Source organism: Medicago sativa, chromosome 6 (genome assembly GCF_051527215.1).
Source record: "Medicago sativa cultivar Bolivia chromosome 6, Bolivia_mono, whole genome shotgun sequence".
Classification (NCBI taxonomy): domain Eukaryota; kingdom Viridiplantae; phylum Streptophyta; class Magnoliopsida; order Fabales; family Fabaceae; genus Medicago; species Medicago sativa.
Window position 1 is genome coordinate 34,684,021 of NC_140754.1, and position 25,822 is coordinate 34,709,842.

Consider the following 25,822-nt stretch of genomic DNA (forward strand, 5'->3'; position numbering starts at 1 on the left):
GGCTTTCGGGTTATCTTTTATAGGTAATCGTACCTGATTAGAAGGTGACTACCGGTGCTTTGAATGCGGTGGTTGCTAAGGTGATAGAATGTGTTGGAATGCTTCTTGGAGCGGATGGGGGGTCTGTGCCTGCAGGCACTCCGACGCTCAAGTCAGTAGAGGTTCAGAGAATGATGGTTTTAGAGGAAGAAAGAGTTCTACCTTGGGGACTACATTGAGTCCCCTATTTATAGAGGTGGAGGGCTGCAGAGCCGTTGTGGTGGCACACCTGGCCCTGATGGTTACAAAATCGTGGGAAGTGTAACCGCCAGGGAGTTTATTGCAGGAACGTGCAGAATGTGCAAAGAGACGTTGGAGTTCTTTTGAACCGGTCTCGTTTGCTTCGTGCACCCCTCTCGCGGGGAGGAGGTATGTTGCGAGCAATGTTGCCAAACGTGGGGTTTGGGCTTTGGAAGATATTGGGCCTAAGTTAATGGGCCAAAGATCTTTTGGGTCGGTCCAGAACAGTAGCCCCCAAGTCGTCGCTCTTGACTAAGAGTGATGACTTAAGTGCGGGCATTTGATCATTGGTGACCGACCGCTTGGATGATATTTTTTTGTCGAGCATCTTTCCTGTCGAAGGGTAAAGAGAGTCTTGCTCGCCAGACTTGAAGACTTTTTTGATTCAGAGTGTAGTTTGCGCGGGCGATCAGAGCGTTAGTAGGGCAAGACGAGCGGACTCGTTCTTCCCTATTCATGTTCGGCTTGTGCTTGAATGAGTTTGCCAGTTTTGATGAGTCGTGCTCGGCATCCTGATGTTCGGAACGGAGGATCGGACGGAAAGATTCCCTCTCTAGAGAGTTTGGTCAAATGTCATTCCGCAATTAATGCTCCCGTTTCGAGGGAAAAATTGAAGAGACATGACCTTTGGTTTCTGCATGTCACATGTAAAAGCTATTGTAGTACTTGAGTACCTATAGACTGTATAGTGTTCTCGGCTTGTGTTTCTGAGGTGTCATCATAACCGTTGATTCAATCCTGACGTTCCATGAACCGCTACCAACAATCAGAGCCTTTGGATGAATGGTTTGATCAGATTTGGACCGTAGGAATGCTACAGGGAAGTAGAGTCGTATGTGAAGGGCTGTATTGGATAGAAAGTCGCGACTTTTGAGTGGTTTATGAGACGAGTATAAATAGCCCAAATGTTGTTTGGAATATTACTTCGTTTCATTTTCTCAGAGAGTTAGAAGTTTTCTTCGGAGTTTCTCAAGGGCGAAATCTTTCCAGTCTTTCAACTTTCTACTTTCTACTTCAAGTCCAAACCATCCATCGTAACGGGTAACATTCCGATGACTTCATCCTTTTATTTCTGCGTTTGTGGCTTCTTTAGTTTCTGCTCTCTTTTAGAAACCGTAGGAATGTGTGTTCCTACGGCGAAAAGTGTTTCTGACTCGGTGGTTACCGTCATGGTTTACGGTGGTTTCCACCGTGCATCAGAAAGACTTTTGAAACTATTTGCTGTCTGTTTTCTATTAGTGTTAAGAAGAACATTGGTGACAGGCTTAGGCTTCATCCAAAAGCTTCGAGTTTGTTCGCCGGGAGTTGGTCTCCCCGATGTGTGAGTCGAGCATGTAGTTCCTCTTGTTTTCTAGTTGTAGCATTTTGATCCCTTCCTTGCCGTGGCTGACCTGATGGGTGAAGGAAGGGTGGATCTGAGTGTTGGATTCACTTTTTCTCTTGCTTTTTCAGGTCTATCATGGCAAGCGAGGGAGTTGCCGCGTCTGCTGTCTTGCGGCCCGGAGAGGAGCCCTTAGAAACGGAGTCTGTTTTTGCTACTGATGGTGTGGGGGAAGCCCCCTTTGGTACCATCGGAGAAGTGGGAGATTGGGAACTGGTTTTGCCGAGCACGTCTGACAGGGTGTGTTCGGAGTATGAAAACTATGTATTCCCATGTATGAAGTGGTTTTCAAAGACATGGTTTCCGGCACCCTTTCTCTAACTTCCAGCGAGACGTGCTTCGTTGGACCAAACTCTCTCCCACCCAGATCCATCCCAACTCCTACGCCTTTATGAGGGCCTTTGAGTTGTTATGCGATTATCTTCGCATCACTGCCTCCAAAAATGTCTTCTTCTCCTTCTTCACCGTGCAACGGGGCGCAGATTGGGTTTCTTTCCGTCAGACCTAGAAGATGTTTGAGATCTTTGTCGGGAAGGTCCGTAGTTTCAAAGAACGCTTGTTTCTAGTTCGACCAAAGAGTGTGGCTGCTCTGGATAACCTTTTGGAGGTCGCGGAGGATGGTGTTCGCGAGCGTCGTCCTTTCTTTCATTTATGCTGGTCTCAAGACCATTTTGTCTACGAACTTAGGGATTTCGGTCATACTGTTGCCAATCTGACTGATGAAGAGAAAAGCCTGCGTCAACAACTCTGGGCTTTTATTGAGTCTCTTTCGCAGAGGGTTAAGACTGATAGACGGGGGAACCCTTTGATGAGTGCGGATGGAACCCCAATAACAGAGCCCCGCCTCATCAACACCCATGAGTTGTCGACTTCTAAGGATTTTGAAGCCTGCCTTGGTAGTTTACTTTCTTTCTGTCTTTCTGCTGATTGTCTTATTGCCAAAGCTCTTGTTTTGTTCTGCCAAATTGACAACATTATCTTTTCTTTGTGTTGCAGGAGAAATGAAGGATCTGGGAGCCCTCGTGAATGCGGCGAGCAAGAAGATCTCTGCCAAGAAGAAGCAGAAAAATGTTCAATCTATGGAGCATCTTATTGCTGGTTCTGCTCCTGGCTCGTCCTCTGGTCCTGTGGTGGACTTGGAAGGTGATGAGCCTTCTGAGGAGTTGGTGCAGGATTCTGCGAAGAAGCAGAGGGTGAGGGTGCCCTCCGAGGATCCACTCACGCCGATCAAGGCCGTTCCCGTCTGTTCTAAACGAGGGGACTTCCTCCAGCTTACCAAGGTGTGGTCCGAGCCGGAGCTGTGCGGCCCCAGTCGACCCTTTTTCTTGGATGACCCTGAGCTGAAAATCATCCAGGACCTAGGTCCAGCTGGCCGGAGTAAGGCAATAACCAATGGGGTTATTGCTACTATGAAGGCTTTGGAGGTCGCCGCCGCACTGAACAACGCTTCGCTGGAGAGTAAAGTCCAGGTTAATGCTTTGGTGCGAAAGAGGGATGCTTTGACCGCCAAGGTTGCTACTCTTTTGGAGGATCAAAGGAGCAAGAGGTCCGTCGCTGAAGAGCGTGACCGTCAACTGGCTTCTTTGAAGGAGCAGTTTACTAGGGCTCAGGCTGCTCTTGAGCAAGCAACCGATTCCTCCCGGAAGCTGGCTGAGGAGAAGGCATCTTTGGAGGAAGTTCTGAAGAAGGAGGACCTCCCTAGAGAGGATGAGGCGGAAGACCTTGCTGTCCTGCGGCGTGCTGGTCTTGTGGACATGATTGGTGAGCTGGAAGAAAGCTTGGTGGACGTCGAAGGAATTCATCCCCTCAATGAAGTGGAAGATGGGGTGATCAGGCCTCCCCCCGATCCCGAGGAAGATAATGGGCATGTTGATGAAGTCCAGGCCTGATCAGGCCTTGAAATTAATTTCTTCAACAATTATGCTTGTAATGACATTGTGCGCCCTTCGTGATTTTAGCACTTTTATAATATAATTGCTTCATTCTCAATTACACTTGTCTGAAATGTATGTTTTACTTCAAGTATAATGTTTTGAATTTGATTGCTTGTTGTGTGAGACTTTTTAATACTGTTTGAAGTATTTGTTGAGAGCGAACTATCTATCTTATGTGTTTCACAGACTGCAATAATTCGTATGCTCTTTAACTGTTCGACTTGTATTGTTGTTCGCTCTTGAAGTGTGGAGCTTTTTAAGTCGAAGTGCATTTTGCTGCGGTGGGATGGACTACCCCCCGCAGTCATTATTTCGACGAAGTTATTTAATGACTGGAGAGTTTAGCATGCCCACCTGGCTTTTGTTACTTTGACTTGATGAAATCAAAGTTTTGCCGTTTTCTTCCCAGGTAACTTTGTTTGGAAAGTTTTTACCTTTGCGTTGTTTTGCAAGGAAGAGTTTGGGCAGGAGGCTTCCAACTTTCTACGCGGAGTATTAGTTAGAAGTACTGCACATCCAAGAGATCGTTTATCTGAATGTGTGTCCAAAGTTATGGACGTGTAACAGTGGATGAACGAAGAAACCATTCTAAGTTCAACGCACTGAGGCGTGAATCACCTATCGCGAGCTGGGGTTCTACCTAACATGCTGAGAAGTGGTGTCGCAGCGGTAAGCGTACATTCTGAGGAGTAAGAGGATTTGTTGTCTAAATTTCTCTCATCCTTTTTCTTTTTGGATTTGGAGTGGCACGACTTTCCTCCTCCGTTTATTTGCTCGTTCGAGAGCGAAGAGTTCGTTGTATAGAATTGAGTATGTACATTAGAGTAAATTGGCGTTGTTTGCGATCTAAGTGTAATACTTTTTGAGTTTTTCTGCATTCCAAGTCCTTGGAATTGCGTTTTGGTGGAAATCTTCGAGTCCGTAAGCCCCCGTCCTAGTCTTCATCCGGATCCTGTAGGGGCCGTCCCAGTTGGCGGCGAGTTTCCCTTCCTCATAATCCTTTTGGTTTCGCCGGAGGACGAGGTCGCCCACTTCAAATTCTCTTTTTATGACTTTCTTGCTGTGGCGAGCGACGATCTTTTGTTTCAGCGCTGCCTCACGCAAGGTTGCTCCGATCCTGACTTCATCAACAAATTCGAGCTCTTCACGTAGATTTGTCGTGTTGGCGGGGAAGTCAGTGTTGGCGTCGGTACGCCATGTGAGTTCGGTTAGCTCAATGGGTAAGACTGCCTCTGCCCCGTACGTGAGTAGAAATTGTGACTCACCGATCGTGGAATGGGGAGTAGTTCTGTAGGCCCAAAGGACCGCGTGTGACTCCTCAGCCCACTGAGTTTTGGCCGTGTCTAGCCTTCTTCATATCCCCCGTAAAATGACCCTGTTGGCAGCCTCGGCTAGGCCGTTGGCTTAAGGGTGTTTGACGGAGGTGAAGCTTTGTTTGACGTCGATATTCCTTAGGTAGCCCTGGAACCTTTGGTCCGTGAATTGTGTACCATTGTCGGATATGACTAGAGCAGGTACTCCGAACCTTGCTAAGATGTTTCTCTTAAAGAAACGGAGTACGTTTTTAGCTGTGATCTTAGCCAGTGGTTCGGCTTCGATCCACTTTGTTGAGTAGTCGATGACGACTACGAGGTATTTTAGCTGTCCGGCGGCTTTAGGGAACGGTCCCAGAAGGTCGATGCCCCACCAAGCAAAAGACCAAGGAGAAACCAGAGATGTTAGCTTAGCGGGAGGTGTTAGATGCATGTCCCCATGTCGCTGGCATTTATCACAGAGGTTTACGTAATCTTGGGCATGTTTTAACATGGTGGGCCAATAGTACCCTGCTCGTAGGACCTTTTTTGCGAGAGCTTTGGCACCAAGGTGTTGTCCGCATATGCCATCATGAATGTCGGCAAGGACTTGTTGGGTCTCGTTGGGTCCTAAACACTTGATTAGGGGAATGATGAAGCCCCTTTTGTATAGAGTTCCTTCCACCAAAGTTAATGAGCAGGCCCTTCGCTTCAGCCTTGTCCTTTCTTGTGGGTCAGAAGGGAGTTCCCCGTTCTCTATGTATCGAGAGATGGGTCCCCTCCAATCTTCCATTCCGATGATCGCATTGATCTCAAGAGGGAAATCTCCTCTATCCTGGATGCTTGGTTCGCTGAGAACCTCCTGTATGATTGTTTTGTTTCCGTTCGCAGTTCGCGTACTTGCGAGTTTTGAAAGAATGTCTGCCCGAGTATTCTGTTCGCGAGGAACGTGAGTTACTTCGACGGTTTCAAACTCTTTCATTTTCTCTAGTACCAACTGGACGTACTTTTGGAGGTTGTCCTCTTTTACCTGGAACTCTTAAGTCACTTGGGAAGCCACGAGTTGCGAGTCGGTAAAGATTTTCACCTTTCTGGCTCCCATGGCTTTGGCAGTCCGCAAGCCAGCCAAGAAGGCCCCATACTTTGGAGTGTTATTGGTAACAGGAAAAGACAAAGCAAGGGAGATTTCGACAACGATACCTTTGTTATCTTCTACGATTATCCCGGCTCCGCTTCCCTTGGAGTTGGACGATCCATCTACGAATACGGTCTAATCCTCGGGGCTATCCTCCGATGGGAAAGTCATCTCGGCGAGGAAGTCCGCTAACACTTGAGCCGTCAGTGCCTTTCTGGATTCGTAATATATGTCGAACTCAGATAATTCGAGTGACCATTTCATCATCCGACCGGCTACGTCTGGGCTGCCCAAGATTTGTCTGATGGGTTGGTCCGTCCGGACCACCACCGTGTAAGGTAAAAAGTACTGCCTTAGCCTTCGGGCCGCTGTGAGGAGTGTGAGAGCTATCTTTTCGATCTTCTGGTACCTCATCTCTGGACCCAGTAGGGCTTTGCTGGTGAAGTAGACTGGCTTTTGTCCTTCCGTCGTTTCTCTGATGAGCACGGCCCTTACCGCGTTAGAAGAGACGGATAGGTACAAGTACAGCGTTTCACCCTGGTCGGGTCGTGAGAGTACGGGCGGTCTGATAGGGTGTCCTTGAAGTGCCTCAGAGCATTCTCGCATTCCGCTGTCCAATCGAACTTCGTTTCATTCCTCAAGAGTTTGAAGAAGGTAAGTGCATGTTGAGCGGACTTAGCCACGAATCTGGAGAGGGCAGTCAACATCCCGTTGAATGTTTGGATGCATTTCTTGGAGTGGGGTGTTGGAAGCTCGGTAAATGCGCGGCATTTGTCTGGGTTCGCCTCGATTCCTCTTTCTGTCAGATAGAAGCCAAGGAATTTACCCGCTTGGACTCCAAAGGTGCATTTTTCTGGGTTGAGTCGCATGTTGTATTTCCGAGTTTGCTCGAACCCTCTTTTGAGATGGGCGGCATGATCCACCACTTGTTGGGATTTTACGATCATGTCGTCCATGTAAACCTCGAGAATGTCGCCCAAAAGTGTCTTGTCATAAACTTTGTTCATCACACGTTGATAAGTAGTCCCCCGCGTTTCGTAGACCGTTACATTGTAGTAATAGTTCCCTGATTCGCTCATGAAAGCTGTTTTCATTTTATCCTCTTCAGCCATGGGTATCTAGTTGTACCCAGAATAGGCGTCCATGAAGGATAAAAGTTTGTAGCCGGCGGAATTATCCACGAGTTTATCGATGTTAGGAAGGGGATATGCGTCTTTAGGGCAAGGCCCTATTAAGATCGGTATAGTCAACACACATACGCCATTTTCTGTTAGATTTCTTGACAAGTACAACATTGGAGAGCCAGGTAGTGTATTTGGCCTCATAAATAAAGTTTACCTCTAGGAGGTCTTTTACAGCTTTTTCCGCAGCCTCTGATTTTTCAGGAGACTGTTTCCTACATCGATGGGTTGCAGCGCTAACTCCGGGATCTACTGTCAGCTGGTGACAAGCGACGCTAGGGTCGATTCCGGGCATGTCAGCAGCGCTCCATGCGAATAGGTCCGCGTTCTCCCTGAGGCAGGCGATCAGCTGATTCTTGACGAGTTCAAGGAGATCCTTGCCAATTTTGAAATTTTTTGACGGGTCGTTTCCGAAAGGGACCAGCTCGAACTCACCATCAGGAATAGGTCTAAGAAGTTTCGCGTTGAGCGGATCCCCTTCTCCCGTTTTTGTTCCTTCCGGTCCTCCTTGGTGAACCTGGGTCAAGTTCGACCAAGTTGGCGTCCAGAGTGCTCGCAGCAGCTTCCCTTTGTCTTCAGCAGGTTTGCTGGATTGGGAAACCGAGTTCTGGGATTTATTGGCTTGGAGGAAACATCTCCTTGCACCTTCGATGTCTCCGTTGAGAGAGGCATTGATGCCCTCCTTTGCATGGTAATTCAACTTCAGGTGAGCGATTGAACATGCAACCCCTAGCTGGGCAAGCCCGGTTCTCCCTATACTGCAATTGTAGAGAGACGGGCAGTCGATCACCAAGAATGGGACCTTTATTGTTTTCTTGGCCTCCTTTTCGCCGGAGGTGACCAATAGTTCCACGTATCCCCAGGGCTGAGTGGATGAGCCGTTGAAGCCGTATAGTTCGCCCCCAACGTAGGGAGAAATGTTTTTCTCTATTAATTGAAGAGTTTTGAACAGGCTGGTGTACATGATGTTGCACGAGGCCCCTATGTCGATCGGGACTCGTCGGACATCTGCATTGGCCATTGATGCTCGTACAAGCAAAGGAATGGCGGAATTTGAAGCCCCACCAGGTAGTTCGGAATCATAGAACGCCAAAGGTGGCCTTCCCCCACGATAGGAGGGAGCCATGGTATTGACGCTCATGAGCTCCTCGAATTTCCTCTTCATGCTTCCCATGGAAATGTTCAGCGCCCCTCCAGTAATGACGTTGGCGGTGGGAAACTGTTCCCATGTGCATGAATAGGAGGTGATTTCCACGTTGTCAGGGAAATCTCTGAGGTGTTCCACGAACATGGCGATGGTTTTACCCGGTTCAGATCCGTCATCTTTGAGTTCGACGGTCCTTCTTTCTGCCTTCGGGTTCTTGATAAACTGTTTGAGCCTGCCTCTCTGAATGAGTAGCTCAAGGGCATCCTTCAGATGGATGCATTCATCGGTGGTGTGGCCGTGGCACTTGTGGAATGGGCAGTACTTTGTTTTGTTGATCCCCTTCCTCTCCTGAGATGGAGCCTTTGGTGGCTTGATGTCAACTTCTGTCAGATCGGCTACTGCGATCTCGACGAGGATTTTCTCCCTTGACATGGCCAAAGGAGTGTACTCGGTGAAGTGACCGTTGGGTCTTTTGCTTTCCCGAGCAGCTTTGCCTTCCTTCTTTTTCTCAGGGAAGGGCTTTTTGAAGGATTCAGCAGCAGGCTCCTCCTTCCTGTATTTATTGAGGCGGTCCGCGTACAGCTCCTCTTCATAAGCGATGTAGATCTTGGCGATCGCTAGGAACTCGTTGAGAGTCCATGGGCGATCCAAGCGGACAACCTTCTTGACGTCGATGTCCTCGAGCAAACCTTTTGCGATGAGGTACAGTTTCATTGTTTCATTGGCACCTCGTACTTGGACTGCTTCTTTGTTGAACCTCTCGATATAGTCTCGGAGGGGTTCACTCCTTCCTTGAACAATGGCTTCAAGGGATGCAACCATTTTCGGTTGCGTCCTTGAAGCTGTGAAGTGGGTTGTGAACTCGTTGCAGAGGTCGCTCCATGAGTCGATGGAGTTTCTCCTTAAGTTCTTGAACCAGGTGACCGCTCCTCGCCTCAGAGTAGTGACGAAGAGCTTACATTTGACGGCGCCTCGCACCGACCTGTAAGTGAGAACTGCCTCGATGTTCTCGATGTGGTCGTCGAGATCAGTCGTCCTATCGTACGAGTCCATTTGCGGAGGTTTCTCCAGTCTGCGAGGGATAAAAGCTTCTCGGATGCGTCGTGTAAATGGACCGTAAGTGTTACGGTCGTAACGAGCATCGCGAGTGTCCTCGGACCCGGAGGGAGACCAAGAGCGTCCGTTCCGTCTAGGCGGGGATCTTCTTGGAGGAGATCGTCTGGGTGGTGATCGCCTGGGAGGAGAGATCTTGGTGACCTCCTTGCTGACCTCCTAGTGTAGCTCGGAGATCTAATGCTTACGGAACGCCGAGGGGATCTAGAACGGGGCCTGTGAGGGCTCGTTCCCCTTCTGCTATGTGTTGGGGAAGGAGTTCGCTTGGTTGAGATGACGAGACGCGCTTGCTCTAGATCCATCAAGCGTCAGTTATGTTCCCCGATTAACGACGTCTGCCGCTGAACCGTGCGGATCAGGTTACCGACTAGGACACTGGTTGGTGTGGCATCCTCGGATGTCTCTGTAGGTCGTGGGGGACCTTGTAAAGGCCTTTGTTGGAAAGGAACAATGTGAGTTGGTTCCTCCCTGTTTGTTTCCACCGGTGAAGGTGTAGATGTCGTGCCTTCCTGTTGGAGGACGAGCACCTCACTCCGTAATTGGGAATGAGCACCGTTGGTAGTCATGGTAGTTTTTTTTATGGAAAGCTTTGGTTTTTAGGAGTATAAAAATGGGGGAGCTTATGTAGTTCCCACAGACAGCGCCACTTATCGTACCTGATCAGAAGGTGACTACCGGTGCTTTGAATGCGGTGGTTGCTATGGTGATAAAATGTATTGGAATGCTTCCTAGAGTGGATGGGGGGTGTGTACCTGCAGGCACTCCGACGCTCAAGTCAGTAGAGGTTCAGAGAATGAGGGTTTTAGAGGAGAAAGGAGTTCTACCTTGGGGACTGCATTGAGTCCCCTATTTATAGAGGTGGAGGGCTGCAGAGCCGTTGTGGTGGCACACCTGGCCCTGGCGGTTACGAAATCGTGGGAAGTGTAACCGCCAGGGAGTTTATTGCGTGAACGTGCAGAATGTGCAAAGAGACGTTGGAGTTCTTTTGAACTGGTCTCGTTTGCTTCGTGCACCCCCCTCGCGGGGAGGAGGTATGTTGCGAGCAATGTTGCCAAACGTGGGGTTTGGGCTTTGGAAGATATTGGGCCTAACTTAATGGGCAAAAAGATCTTTTGGGTCGGTCCAGAACAATAGGTAAGAAGATTTCTATTGGCTTAAATATGAAAATAGTCCCTGCAAATATCTGACATTTTGGTTTTAGTCCCTGTAAAAATATTTTTTTGGTTTTAGTCCCTGCAAATATAAAAAATTTGGTTTTGGTCCTTGTTATTTTGTTTTAGTCCTTGTAAAATTGATTCATATTGGATTTGGTCCTTGTAATATGTAGAATATTTGATTTTAGTCCCTCAAAATGAGGACTAAAATGAATATTGTAGAGACCAATTTAAATATGAAATGATTTTACAAGGATTAAAACAAAATACCAAGGACCAAAACCAAATATTCTATATTTGCAGGGACTAAAACCTAAAAAATATTTTTATTGGGACTAAAACCAAAACGCCAGATATTTGTCGGGACCATTTCCATATATAAGCCTTTTAAAAATTAAAAGACAAAATATTAGTCAGAGAAATACATAGATAGGTTACGTACTTGTTTCCTGTTGATGTTATAAAGTTAACAAGATCATTGCCTTCCAAGCCAATCAAATCATGAATGACATGCAAAAAAAAAAACTTGGTTGAAATTAGGGCAATAAAGGTGCATGGATTCCCAATTAAAACCATTATTCTTCCCCTGATATCAGTCTTTTTCAAGACATCATAATTTAATCTATCACTCTCTCCACCTCTCTCTCTCTCTCCCTCCTAAAAAAATATAAGTTTCTCTTTGTGGTTTATGTTTTTTCCCCATTTTGCCTTCACCTTCGACATGTTTCTCATCTTTCGTTCTCCGTTTCCTTTAATGATGATTAGTTGTTCTGCTCTCACTCTTCAATCAAATTTTTTCCATTTGTACATATGTCCAAATATTTGTTCTTAGAGAGTTAGAATTTTACTATAATTTTTTAGCCCAAGAACTATAAAGGCTTTGTGCTTATTCATTTACAACCATTCTACGAATTTTCTTTTTGTTGCATGATTTAACATAGTGGATTCTTGATGTGTTCATTCCAGGTTTTGCTATTTACATGCTTATTATTCATTCATATTTATATTATTTATTATTTACATCACATGAACACTTTGAAACTTGAAGCCTATTTATGCATACTATGACGGTCAAATGGATTGAAACAAAAGTATCTAAATTGATTTGTGGATGTGTGAAAAATGTTGTATGGTGTTTGTTTTAATTTGAGATGCATTATAGGAGTTCCTTGGGGTTAATCATTATGTTTTGGCTGCAATTTTGTATTTCTTTGTTAAAAAGGTATTTTTTTTTTCTCTATGCTTAATTGATATGAATGTGCCCCTTTTGCTAATTATTTGAAATGACATAGAAAAAAAATTATTTTGTTTGTTAATTTTTTTCTTCCGTTAACTCAATTGGATCATCACAATGAGAGACGTATAAGGAGGGAATTTGTATACCTTACCAATATTCATGTGTCTATAATTTGATTTATATTTTTGATCTCATAAAAATAAAAATATTTTTATTTATTAGTTATTTATTTTTCCAAAATTTGAATGTGTGAAGACCGAGTCATTCTAAAGATTATTGAAATATGTTGTTTTTGAAATTGAAAATGTTGACCATTAGTTTGTGGTTTTGATGCTTTAGCTTGTTGAATATTTTTTTAATTTTTGTTCCTATAACTTTTATTATCCTTTTTCATTAGTAAGTTATAATTCAATAAATTTTTATTCAAGAATAGTATATCTTCGACGGTATAGCAGTGAACTTTGTGATTTAATCTTTGTACTTTAACATCATAACAATGAACTTTAAATTTTCATATTCAAGGTAAAATGGTTCCTTATCTTTAGATAAGAGTTCAATAAAAAAAATATTTTGACTATACATCCACGAACTTTGTTTGACCTTATTGTTTGCTATACACAGTGCCGGCCCAACACATTTTGAGGGCTAAAACGGGCTATAATATGAGGTTTTTTAATGTGAGAAACTTTTTTTTTTTTGTAGTGTTTTAATGAGAGAAACTAATATAAATTCATAGGTTTTATAAGAAAACATTACAATTAAAAAGAAAAAAAATATGGCATTATATAAGTGGAAGTGCTCTAAGAGCAGTACATCCAACAGAAAAATAGTGCGCATTGTAAAGCTCTATTAGGAGGTGTTGAACCCATGTTGTAAGCATCAGAAAACCTCGTGTCTATCATCTTTGTTTCATGACAAAGTTATATAATTTATTTGTTGTGTAGCCTTTATTTGTTTGTATATATAAACAAATTTGTTCTCGTGAGCTTAGCTCAGTTGGTATGGACAATGCATAAAATATGCAAGGTCCTGGGTTCAAACCCCGGCCACCACAAAAATGGGTTCAAACCCCGGTCACCACAAAAAAAACCGGTCACCACAAAAAAAAAAAATACACAAACTTATTTGTCTACTGTAAAACTTTTATTCTAAGTCCAAATTATTCTAAGTCCAAAATTCGGTGGCCTAAAGCGAGGGTTTGGGTCGCGTTACCCTTAGGTCAGCCGTGGTTATAGTAAATAGTAGAGTCTACATAGGATTACTTAATTGTAAATTAGTCCATTTGAATCATATATACTTTCAAAGGGAATTGGCAATCATCTCATCAAAGCCAATTAGTCATACCAACACACATTTTCAATGGAGCGGAAATGTTGCGCCATATTTGTTTTTGGTGGTAAATTGCTTCGTTGAACAAAAAATAAACTTCTGTCTTCAATGAAATAAACATTCTTTTAATATTATGTACACCATTAATTTTGAAAGAGACAATACAACGACCTATGGGGTTTCAAAGAAATAAATGTAATGGATCGACAACCAAAATATCGAAAAAAACTCTAAAAGAATTAAACATATCTTTTACTATTTCTATCTCAACGAGACCCACGAGACTCTCGAGCCAGTGTGGAGATTGGTTATTTATAGCTCTCTTTCCTTCTTATATATATCCCAATCAAAACCTTGCCACTACATCGATCCTTAACTCAATTTTTAAACCCTTCCCATGGCTTCAATTGTTAATAATGAGAATGAGAATTGCAAGTCTCTTCATGTTGTAATGGTCCCATGGCTAGCTATGGGACACATACTACCTTTTTTTGAGTTGGCCAAAATTCTTGCTCAAAATGGTAACACTGTCACCTTCATAAACTCCCCTAAAAACATTGATCAAATGCCTAAAACACCCAAAACACTTCAACCATTCATCAAGTTGGTAAAATCACCTTTACCATACATAGAAGAACTACAAGGTGCAGAAAGCACTCAAAATGTTCCATTAAACCTAACTGGTTACCTTAAGTTAGCTTATGATGGTTTCCAAGACCATGTTACCAAGATACTCAAAACTTCAAAGCCTGATTGGATTTTCTGTGATGTGGTATCGGATTGGTTACCATCGATAGCCAAGAGTTTCAAGATTCCTTGTGCGTATTACAGCGTAGCCGCAGCTTGGAACTTGGGTTTCTTTAATCCACCAAGGGAACGAACCGACAGAGACTTGTATAGCCCACCAAAGTGGGTTCCTTTCCAAACAACCATTCATCTCAAACGTTACGAGATTATGAGAATACAGTCGGCTATTAAGAATGATTCTGGAAGAGAATTTGCTCGTTCTGATGCCGACAAACTATACGCGAATGTTGACCTTTTTCTTTTTAGAACCTCTAGAGAACTTGAAGGTGAATGGTTAGATTATATTTCTGACCAATACAAGGTACCTGTGGTTCCGATCGGATTGCTTCCACCACCTATGCAGATAAGAGACGACGAAGAAGATGAAAAGAATCCTGGCTGGGTGAAAATCAAGGCTTGGTTGGATTCAAAAGAATCATCTTCTATTGTTTACATTGGATTTGGGAGCGAGTCAAAGTTAAGTCAACAAGATATAACTGAGTTAGCTCATGGAATTGAGCTTTCTAAGTTACCTTTCTTTTGGGCTTTGAAAGATCTTAAAGAGGGTATACTTGAATTACCTAAAGGATTCGAGGAAAGAACAAAAGAACGCGGAATTGTTTGGAAAACTTGGGCACCCCAGTTTAAGATCTTAACTCATGGATCAATTGGTGGTTGTATGACTCATTGTGGTCCAAGTTCAGTCATTGAGATGCTTTATCATGAGCATGTTCTTGTGACATTGCCTTATTTACTAGACCAATGTTTGTTTGCAAGAGTATTAGAAGAAAAGAAAGTGGCTGTTGAGGTACCAAGGAGTGAGCCAGATGGGGCTATTACTAGGGACTCTGTTGCCAAAACATTGAGGTTGGTAATAGTGGATGAGGAAGGAAGTATTTACAGGAACAATGCCAAAGAAATGGGAAAGGTTGTGAGTTCAAAAGATCTTCACAATGAATACATTAAAGATTTCATTGCCACTCTTCAAAAGTTTAGAGTTCATTCCGACAATTAAACATATTTCATATACTCCGTCTAGTCACTATTATAAACAAAATTCCACTTTTTAGATACATTGAATAATTGATGTATCTAGTCTTTATTATAGACTGGACAGATTAATTATTCAATGTATATAAAAAATGATGTTTTACTTATAATAGTGATCGGATGAAGTATCTGTTTCCCTTTCAACTGTTTTTTTTTTATCTTATTGCAATAACAATCCATGTGATGTTGATGCCAATAGTTCATTGACAAGAGTTTGACTTTCTAATTTCATGTGACAAAGTTCAAATAAACTCTTGTTACATGATCATTGTTTGCACCATTAATAAAAAGTGTCTTTTTGCCATTATTTTTAAAGCCTCAAGAGATAGATACTAAATTTTTCACTTCGGTTCAAATGAAAGTTTATGTATTTGGTTCCAATTATGGATCAAACACGTCAATTAAGGATGGAAGAAGTACATGTGGAATAACCTGTTGTGTATTTGTTGAAAAATTACACCAATAAAATACTTGATGTGTGGAGCAAAATAATCAAGCAACAATATCAATGTGGGTAGCAATTACACAAGCAAAAGTAGAAAACATCGAGTGAAAAGAAATAGAAAACACACGAAATTTGTTTACCCAGTTCGGTCCAATGCTGACCTAGTCTGGGGGAGAGAGCAGCCCTCCCTTCCACTATAATGATGAGTAACTTTACAAAAGAGATATCAAAGGGTTACAAGAATAAGTCTTCAAACCTAATTCTACCCAAAGTCCCAATCTCTTCCCGTAACCAAGAGACTCAATCCTAACAGTGTTTCCCAAGGTGAATCACTCACAACCCTAGTGTCTCCCGCTTAGAGAAATCTCTCTAAAACCTTAGTTTGTTGTTTGTTTCAAAACACTTGTTTTCAGCTCCCTCTCTCTCAAGGTTTCATATGATACAAGGTCTATATTTATAGTAAAAGAATCCCTAAAAAATTGGAACAAATCTCACGCATAAAAATACGTTTTATTTTTATGCATTTGCGCTAAATCGAGGCTCGATTTCAGCAAATCGTGGCTCGATTTTTTCAGAAGCAAAACTCCCAAAATTGCACCCAAAATCGTGGCTCGATTTCCCTAAATCGAGGCTCGATTCTTACAGATTTCTGATCTTCAAATTTTGAGTCAATTCTCAACATAGCCAATATAATTCTTTCACTAGTATTACATATAATTCTTTGTGGATACTACACCTAGAGCCATGGATTAATGGCTCTCAAACACTAAAGCTTGGGATCATCATCTTTTTTAATGCTTTTCACGGTTGACGGGGCCTAAAACATTTTGAAGATACCTCTTTTTATATATGCTAAAAAGATAAAAATATTATAGGGGTCCTTTCTAAAAATAACTTACATACTTTTTAAAATATGTTTATATAGGTTCCTTATAATGTTTAATATTCTATTCCAGATAGCTAAGAGATCCTAGTATTGTATTTTTTCTATTTTGCACCTTGTGAAAGTTGCAATCTGCAACTTCCTTCTAATTAAATGTTGCATGTTCATAATGCCGTTTAAATTGTTCTCATTGTTGTTTTATTTTTGATAAATGATATTTATACAACTGTTTTGACCTAACACCCCGTTTGAACACAAAACAAAAAACTCAAAAATTCAAATGGAATTTCATACAGAAGGAAACAAAACGAAACAAGCCACCGTCCAATTTCAACAACTCCATTTGTAACCACAAAAACTTGACCAAAACAACCCCTCAATAGTTCAAAGCTATATGTTTCCTCTGAATAAATATTGATCATACTTTTAATTGTAGGACCACCAGAAGTGATGGCTTACATACACAGTATAAAGTTGAACAAAAATAACATTTAATACGCAAAAGGATATAAACTTGGAGAGTTACAGACTAGTATCTGTATCTATAGTATAAAACAAGTAACGGGTCTCTTTAGAAATGAGTACTATTACAAAACAAATATTTAAAAGGGACTAAGATTGACACATAAAATAAAGATATATAATCAAATAATAAACTTATATTATATAGCTCGTATATTTATATATTTAAAAATTAAAAATAAATGTGTTACGATCTACGATCATATATCAAGACTTAGTTACATGATTAATCAAGAAAATCACAGTAGTTACAATAACAGATGTTGATAATTTTAGATGTACATACTTTATAGTTTAGAAAACATTGAACATGATAAAACTACCAGAACCCATCCAAACAACTAAGATCAACGGAAGCATTGATTGAAGCAAGAAGTATTTTTGAATTGCCACGATGATCTTCGAATTTATCTATCACATTCATTCTTTCAAACAAGTCTTGTTCACCAGTTAGTTGTATAATCTCTTTACCATTTTTCCACTAAAATTTTTTCTCAAATAACTGTATTAAAAATCTCATTGGTGCAAGGTTGTGACGGAAGATAAGAACCTTTTCCTTTCTCACCACACGTGAGATTAAACTCAACAAATCTTTCTTAGGAACCTTTCCTCAAATCAAATTTGCTTTGTTCTAGTCTTTTCAACTCTTCTTCCGAGAAAAACTTAGATGCGCTTGTTTTTGCTGTTTTGATCAACCATGGGTGTATTGACCCAATTGTTACCAAAAGCTCGACCTCAAGAGCGTAACGGGTATTGCCCGTCATTTTTTCTTCGATTTTTGCACAGTCTCATGTTCTTCATCGGATGCATTCACATGCAATGTATAGGTTTGCAAACCAGGAAGAGTATCAGAAGAACATCCACCGTCATAAACATATGATTCACAAGATAATATTTAACTATGTTACCATTATAACATTGATCTTGTGATACATAATTAATCAAAGAAATCACACCCAATATAACGGTAAAAGAATAAATTTACTAAAGTCCATAGGAGATGTTAATGAAATTAAATAGAACCTCAACAATACTTGTAGCATCGGATCTATATGAGATGCAATGATTCTGTGTCGAGTGGCCTCTGATCCATTATTTCTAGCATGGAAGGTACATGAAAGATATTTGTTGAAAATGAGTAGATCAGATCTGAAAGATCTTTGTTGAAAATGAGTAGATCATATCTAATGAAATGAAATGAAATTACAGAAAAATATGTTTAGTTAAATCGAAATCTCAATGAATCTTTTGGATACATTTGAACTTGAATGGATTGGATTGAATTAGGTCTTAGAAGGTACACAAGGGTATTTGTTGAAAATGTAAAATAAGCAGCAGCGGCTAATGAAAGTGTTAGCAGTTGGTAGCACTTTGTGAGAAAAGATAGTATATATAGGAATATAGAGCGACTAGTGAGTGAATGACTGACATAGATTTATATGAATAAGACCGACACTTCCAAACATGTAGATTCAGCCTTGTTTATTGTTTTTATTCGTTTATATTTTGACTACATTTAATGAAATTAGAATGTTATATTTTGATTGTATTTAATGCAAAGAAGGGTATATAAAAAAAAGTTATATTAGACTAACAATAAAAAAATTTATATAGTAAAAAAAAATAGTTAAATTACTATAGTCATATAAGAGTATCTTAATGTTGTAAAAGAAAAAAAAAAGAGTATTTAAAATAAAATAAGACAATGTATTAGCTTGTGACACTAAAAAATTCCATAATAAATATTTAAAATTCCTATTTAAATATTTAAAATAAATTTCACCAGTATATTTTTTCAATATAAATTAAACAGGAAAATAAGATTTTCATCCCTATAAATCCATCAACTTTTATTTATGATATGGTGTATACCGAGTTGTATGAATTCAATCAAAGGTAATCGTATAAATGGTGCGTTAGTATGGTGGTGCTAGGCTAGTTCACGGTAAGGTGATTTTCCAATAAGTACAATTATATTATAGGATAGAATCCCTAAAGAACTCTCTAGAAGAGTCGGTGAAAATGGTGAATAATGAATATGTCTTTAGCATAGTGCGTAACTGTCATTCTATAAGGAACATTAACTATAGCTGTCGACGTGAGATTGAAACAGAGATCATATTGATCATAACTCTAGGCACATCGTTTTAAAAATAATATTATAAAAATTGGCTTCTTTGTACAATATTTTTATCGGATAAAACAATTTAAAAAGAGTAATGATGCTTGTACAACTATTTGGTGGCAACATTTACGACAGTATTATTTTTTCTCTTCTCATTTGTAACGCTGTATTTTATTATTTATTTATTTGATTGAGTTTAGAGTCTTTTTATAATTTAATTTATTTATTTGATGAGTGATATATTTGTTATGTGTTGATATTTATTAGTAGCCCCTATTTTATTAATTAGTGGAGAAATATAATTATTTAGAATTATGAGGCTTTGGGGGAATAATTGCAAATGAGAGAAGTTAATGTTTTAGAAAGAATAAGAAAATAGAGGTGCAGATATTAACCGGGTGAGAAAGATTAAGTGAGAAACAACTCAGTTAGTGATTATAAATAGATGAGACCATTAGAGAATTAGGGTTACAACAGAATAGAGAGTCAGAACACGTAAAACAGTTTTGGGAGAAAAAGAGAAGAAGAAAAGAAAGAGAGAAGGGAAGAAGAAAGAAAAGAGAAGAGTCAGAGAAGGAGAAGTATGTAGAACCTTGCTGTCAACCAATCTAAGGTAAGGGTGGGACTAACCTTCTTTAATCATAAGTATATGATTCTGAAATAGGGATTAACATGTTTGTTGTTGCTTTATTTTGATGATTAAAGAAGTTAGGATTTTGAATTGCAAAATGATTGTTGAAAAAGTAGATAATCCAATGAATTCATGATTAACTGCTGCTGTTGTTATTGTGACATGTTGTTGTTGAATTGCGGTTGAATACATGATTAAAAGTGTTTATTACGATTGTTATGATTATGGGTAATGTTTGATTTAAATTGGGAGTCTTGTGTTTAAGTCTAGTGATTTAGGGGTGATTCTTAAGTGAAAACGCATTGTTTAACTGATTTTTGAACTGCTGTGAAGCCCAAAATCGGCCACCGAATTGTCAAAATCGGCCACCAATTTCTGATCTGATTTTCCAGTTTTAGTTTTGCAAAAAATGGCCCCCGATTTGTCAAAATCGGCCACCGATTTCTTGTCAGGCAAATCTGGAAAACATTTACATTTTTCACCCTTTTCCGTTTTGAATTTTCTTTTGGTGTAAACATGAAAGTTAGAGATAATTGTGTTAGCTTTCTAGTGGATTTGGTTTGACTTGAAAATGATTTTTGGATTTTGAGTTATGATGAAAATACTCCAAGGAGGTCATAGTGACAACATACTCTCTTTCCTGTTTTTGTGTCTTTTTCACACATTTCTGTTTTAAATTGGTCTTTGGTATAAACATGAAAGTTGTTGATAATTGTGATATCTTTCCAGTTGCCTTGGTTTGACATGAAAATCTGTTGTAGATAATCTATTATGTTTTTACAAAGATGCATGATGAATTATTGTTGTTAAAATACGATGTTATATGATGTTGTTCATGATCGATTAATTATTATATGAACGTATATGTTGTTGAATATGATGTTATGTGTTGTACATGATTGATGAAGTATTATATGAAGGTATATGTTGATGAATATGATGTTACATGATGTTGTTCATAATTGATGAATTATGATGTTATGATGCGAAGTTGTAAGTTGTTGTCAATGTCATTGAAGTTGTTTAAGTTGAAAGTTGTTGTCGACGTTGTTGAAGTTGTTGGTCGTTGTTGTTGAGTCCATGCATACTCAAATAAAGTTGAATGCTCATACCCTGGAATGCTTAGTCATTCATCAATAAAGTTGAGAGCTTATGCCATGGAGCCTTTGCTCAATAAAGTTTAGGGCTTATGCCCTCTAGAGCCTATGCTCAATAAAGTTGAGGGCTTATACCCTGGGAGCCTATGCTCAAATAAGTTAAGGGCTTATGCCCTAGAATGCTTAGTCATTCATCATGTTGAGAGCTTATGCTCTATAAGTTGAGGGCTTATGCTCTGATTGGTACCACATGAATGATTAAGTTGTCGTTGATGAAGTTTTGTTGCATTTGTCGTTGATGTAGAGTTGCCGTTGATGAAGTGTTTTTGTATTTGTCGTTGATGTTGAGTTGTCGTTGATGAAGTTGTTGTTGCATTTGTCGTTGATATTAAGTTGCCGTTGATGAAGTGTTGTTGCATTTGTCGTTGATCTTGAGTTCCCGTTGATGAAGTTGTTGTTGCATTTGTCGTTGATGTTAAGTTGTCGTTGATAAAGTTGTCGTTGCATTTGTCATTGATGTTAAGTTGTCGTTGAGGTTAAGTTGTCGATGATTGTTGTCGTGTTGTCAAGTTGTTATTATAACTAATGAGTTAATAATCGAAAATTATGTGAAGCATTAATGTTGTATAATTGTTGTGTAACATTGTTAAAATTGTTGTTATTTATGTTGTTAAATTCTGTTGATGAATTATATGATTATTATTATTGAATGTGAATCTCACCCCTTCTATTTGAATGTTGCCGCTACGTGGGTAACGTGCAGATAACCAGGAATAGCTGTTGAAGTGAGTTGACTCCCTCACGCGTCGTCTTAGGGTTGCTCTGATACGTAACAGGATGGGGATCGTTGTTTTATTTCCTTTTGTTACGTGTCTTTATGAATTATGTTGATGAACCTTTGAAAGGGATTGTCTAATAAGTTGCTTATGTTGAGGCCTTTTAGTGCCAAGTACTTGTTTAAATATTAAGAATTTTTCCGCTGCGACATATTTGAATTTATTGACATAAGTTGTTTTAAATAAAGAGCAGATTTTGACTCTATTCATATTTGATTTACTTTGAAGAAAGAAATGTGACATCCTGTTTTAAGTTGAATACTTTGATTATTATGTATTATTTTACTAAAGGAAAATCGAATAGAAGAATGGAGTAGAAGCAGCGGAAAATTTTCGATTTTCATTCCTTGGATCATTACGAAATTCAAACATGAATCAGTGATTCGATTGTTACCTTGAACTGTGGAATCTGAAACCTGGAACTGGAAACTGGAATCTCGATCACAGCCAAGCAAGCAGCAAGCAACAAAGCCTCTAGCAAGTCCACACGAACAGTGCTCCTCCAAAACTCGGTGCTAGCCAATGAATTTGAAGTGCAGAGAAGAAAGGGGTTGCTTCAAAACGTGTAACCAAAAACTTCAGCACCAGAGTTCTATTTATAGAACTTCTAGTGTGCTCTGCAAGTCATAAGTCACTATTGGGCTTCAGTAAGCCCAACAATGAGTTTAGTAATTTTGCTAACTAATTAGCGTTATTTACTAAACGCACCCCTTATATAAGTCATACTTATATATTTCTCTTTTGACTGTTCTTTGTGTGTGATCCTATAGGTTCTAGTCACGTTGGCAATAATATTAAATCTAATATTTAATATTATAAACAATGAGCGGTATCTAGCAACACATCATTGCTACCCAAGTGACAAGAATGTCAAGTGATCTGACGAAACCTTTCCATGATAATACTCATGTGTACACTTACTCCTTTGTCTCGATATCTTTATTGATCCCATGGCATATATATTGTCACCCTTGTATAGATCAATGTTTATATTCCTTGATTCCAAAATATACTGAATAACGAATAAGTCCAATATCTTATATTGACTTAGTTCGCCATGGCCATGCAATTTTACAGTCATATTTCATCAAGAGGCCTAAAGATATATCTCCTGTTTATGAGGAGGGACAAATCCAATCTAGGACACTCATGTCCCTCAGCATGATTCATCAAGTACCCATCAACCAACGTTATGGTTATCCTTTTACAGACAACGTTAGAATGGCAACAAAGCACTTGAGTCCACATCTAGGGATCATAGTGGTTTTAGGTCTATGAGCGATATACATTATTATCATTGTGAGAATATCTTCTGACATTTTCATAACATACTATGTAGTATTCTCACGGTGGGTCAATCCAGTATAAATATTACTCCTAATATTTATACCTATGTATAGACTTAATATCTCAATATCAATGACCCATGAGATGCGGTCATCAGTCTACATACATAATAGTCTTTATGTTTTATTATTATCCCAATTCATATTAAAGCTTGACTATGGATATGTTTAAGAATAGCGTTCTTTACGTAATGTAATGTAATATCCCGCCTGTCAGTATCGAGATATTACCCGTTGATTGTGCCAGAGGAATTAATTCAAAGAAAAGTAAGTAAATGGAAATATTTTATGACATGTCAGCTTTTTAGGGGAAAAGCATCAGAGTCGTTTTAAACACGCTTGAGGCAAGGGTATTATTGTAATTTCACGGAAATGATTATTTATATGTTTTGGGTGGCAAAATATCTTATTACCCTTATCCATTTCTCTCTCTTCACTTGTGGGAAAACATTTTCCTCTCCCTTCTCTCTATCTCTCACGCCACTCTCCCTCTTCTCCTTCTCCATCAAACCTTCCAAATCTTTCTCCTCCCATGCCAAGCTTCCAAGATATGTTTCTTATGATCTTCCAAACTAAGGGAAGTTTGTATTATGTTTAATTTATTCTATTCCTCCTCTCAAGAAATGATTCAAGAATCTAGGGTTTGGTGTTGAGCAAGAAGCTAGGGCTTTTGATGAATATGTTTCATGGGATTGATGAATCAAACAAGAACAACTAAGGGTTTAATTCATGGCGGGTTAGAAGATGATTCAAGTATGGTTTCTTCATGATCAATCAAGAATCAAGGTGTCTTTGTATGCAAGAAAGAACAACAAGATTGGTAAAGTTTGAGCCAAAGAAGCAAGAGGAACAAAACTAGGGTTTTGGCATGATTGAGCTTGGAGCTTGGAGATGATGAAAGAGTTTGATTAGGTGAGTTCCATAGATAGATTTCCCACCCATTGGGATTATGTTTATGTCATGAATGAATAATATGAACAACATAAAAATTCTAGGGTTTAAAGTATATGTTTAGTTGCCTCTTTTTGCTATGCTTGCTATAATTGCTAATACTTGGCATGAAAATGTTTTACAATGTTTCCTATGACCTCTAAGGGTCATAACATGATTAGAGACACTTGGTTTGAGGTTTTTGGGTCAAAAATACCATTTTTAGGTGTTCTGGACTGTCTTAACTCGCCACGGCGAGCTATTACTCGCCACGGCGAGCTAGAACTCCGAAAGGGGGGTCCTGCTCGCCCCCAACTCGCCCCGGCGAGCTACCACTCGCCTCCCCAGTGAAATCACTCGCCTAGGCGAGTAAGATAGTGAGAAATCTCACTGTTTTGCTTGCTTCAGGCAGGCATGGGGATTCGCGACGCGGTTTTTCTCTGTGGTGTCTTTTTACAAATGTAAACCCCTCAAACCAAGGTCCTAAATGATGATCAAAGAAAGCATGATTTTTATGAGATGAGGCAAGTATCAAGCATGTTAGTGAGGCATGGCATACGAGAGAAACAAGTCATGAGTCGGGTAGCAAAATATTCATTAAGCAAGGGAAAACTAGAGCCTCGACATAGTTGTCGAGAACTAGCTAGTTAGCAAGATCCCTAGAATGTTAAGACGCGAAGTATACTATCTTCGCACATGATTATGATTAAGAACTTACAAGCATGAACAAGTATGTATTTACCGATAATCGGATCGACTCAAGGGTCCGAGGTAATAAGCAAGCAAGTATGAATATGTTTAAGTATACGTACGACAAGACTATGATTATTAAGTAGGTGGCATGTCTCTTGTTATCCACATCAGGGGGATACAAGAGGTTCTCGATCTAAGGGGAACGATTCAAGCCGTAAGGGACCCGCATGTCACTGAAATTAACAAGACGTAGGTGCTCGTGTCTCTTGTTATCCACATCAGGGGGATACAAGAGGTTCTCGACCTAAGGGGAACGGTTTAAGCCGCAAGGGACCCGCACGACACCGAGGGAGTCCGATGTACGTACATCGGTCATGTATGGGATTGTACTCGGGGTTACTCCACCCGGGACTCTGCGTAAAATGAACCAAGATAATAATTGTTTGTTCAACGCTAACCTAATGAATGAACTTAGATACGTTTACGTATGATATGAATATGATTATGTTATGGCATGTAGAATGATTTCATGCAAGATCATGTTAATAATAAGAGCATTAGATGCTGCAAGCAAGTACAAGTTATGTATAGAGCAAGTTATGAACATGATACCGATGACGATCTTAGGTTTCCCCTAATCGTCCGGTTTAGAATCGTGTCATGAGTATGTTCAGAGTAGGCCTCGATACGTAGAGTGTATCTTTGGCAATGCGGTTTTAGGTTCCCCTCGGCCGCCATGACACGTATAGGAAGTGAAACCTATAACAAGTAAGATAAACCTAAGACGGGTCTAGCATGCACTACCGTCTAGGAAACATGACCACACACGTATAATCATCCGTCAGGTTGTAATGTAGACACGTGGTGACCGTAGGTTTCCCCTGAGGTTACCTATAGCCTAGGATTTAGGGGAACTCACTGAGACATTATGTCTCATCCCAATCCTTATTTGTTTCAGATATCCGGTTGGACGTCAAGGTAGTAGCCGGATGGATTGTTCAGCAAGAGCTCGTTCGTACCCGAAGCATGAGGAATATGGATCTCAAGGATGTATGTATTCTTAAATTAGACAAGATATGATGTAGTGATAATGTACGAACGCGTCTTGTTGTAATTAAATTCATTTGAAGTTTTTATTGTTGTATATTTTAATGTATCCAGTACTAAATTCAACTCACATGCTAGACTTTCTAGATACGTCTAGTATGGGTGTTACATGTAATCTCATGATTAAGTCACACTTAATATTCAATTACATGAACTATCTATTCTAGGGACTTTATTATTTTGAAACAT

General features: G+C 40.0%; 1 protein-coding gene and 1 pseudogene across 2 annotated transcripts; one reads left to right on the forward strand and one right to left on the reverse strand.

The window, feature by feature from the left end:
- Positions 1–6,512: 6,512 nt before the first annotated feature.
- On the reverse strand, positions 6,513–10,028 carry LOC146914748 (uncharacterized). The gene is made up of 3 exons (XM_085721129.1): positions 9,810–10,028; positions 7,360–9,621; positions 6,513–7,139 (listed from the first exon to the last, which is right to left on the reverse strand). The coding sequence occupies exons 1-3, from the start codon at positions 10,026–10,028 to the stop codon at positions 6,513–6,515; spliced, it is 3,108 nt and encodes a 1,035-aa protein (XP_085577255.1).
- Positions 10,029–13,544: 3,516 nt separating this feature from the next.
- On the forward strand, positions 13,545–15,325 carry LOC146914749 (soyasaponin III rhamnosyltransferase pseudogene; annotated as a pseudogene). The gene has a single exon (XR_015014381.1). The product of XR_015014381.1 is annotated as a soyasaponin III rhamnosyltransferase pseudogene (transcript).
- Positions 15,326–25,822: the final 10,497 nt, after the last annotated feature.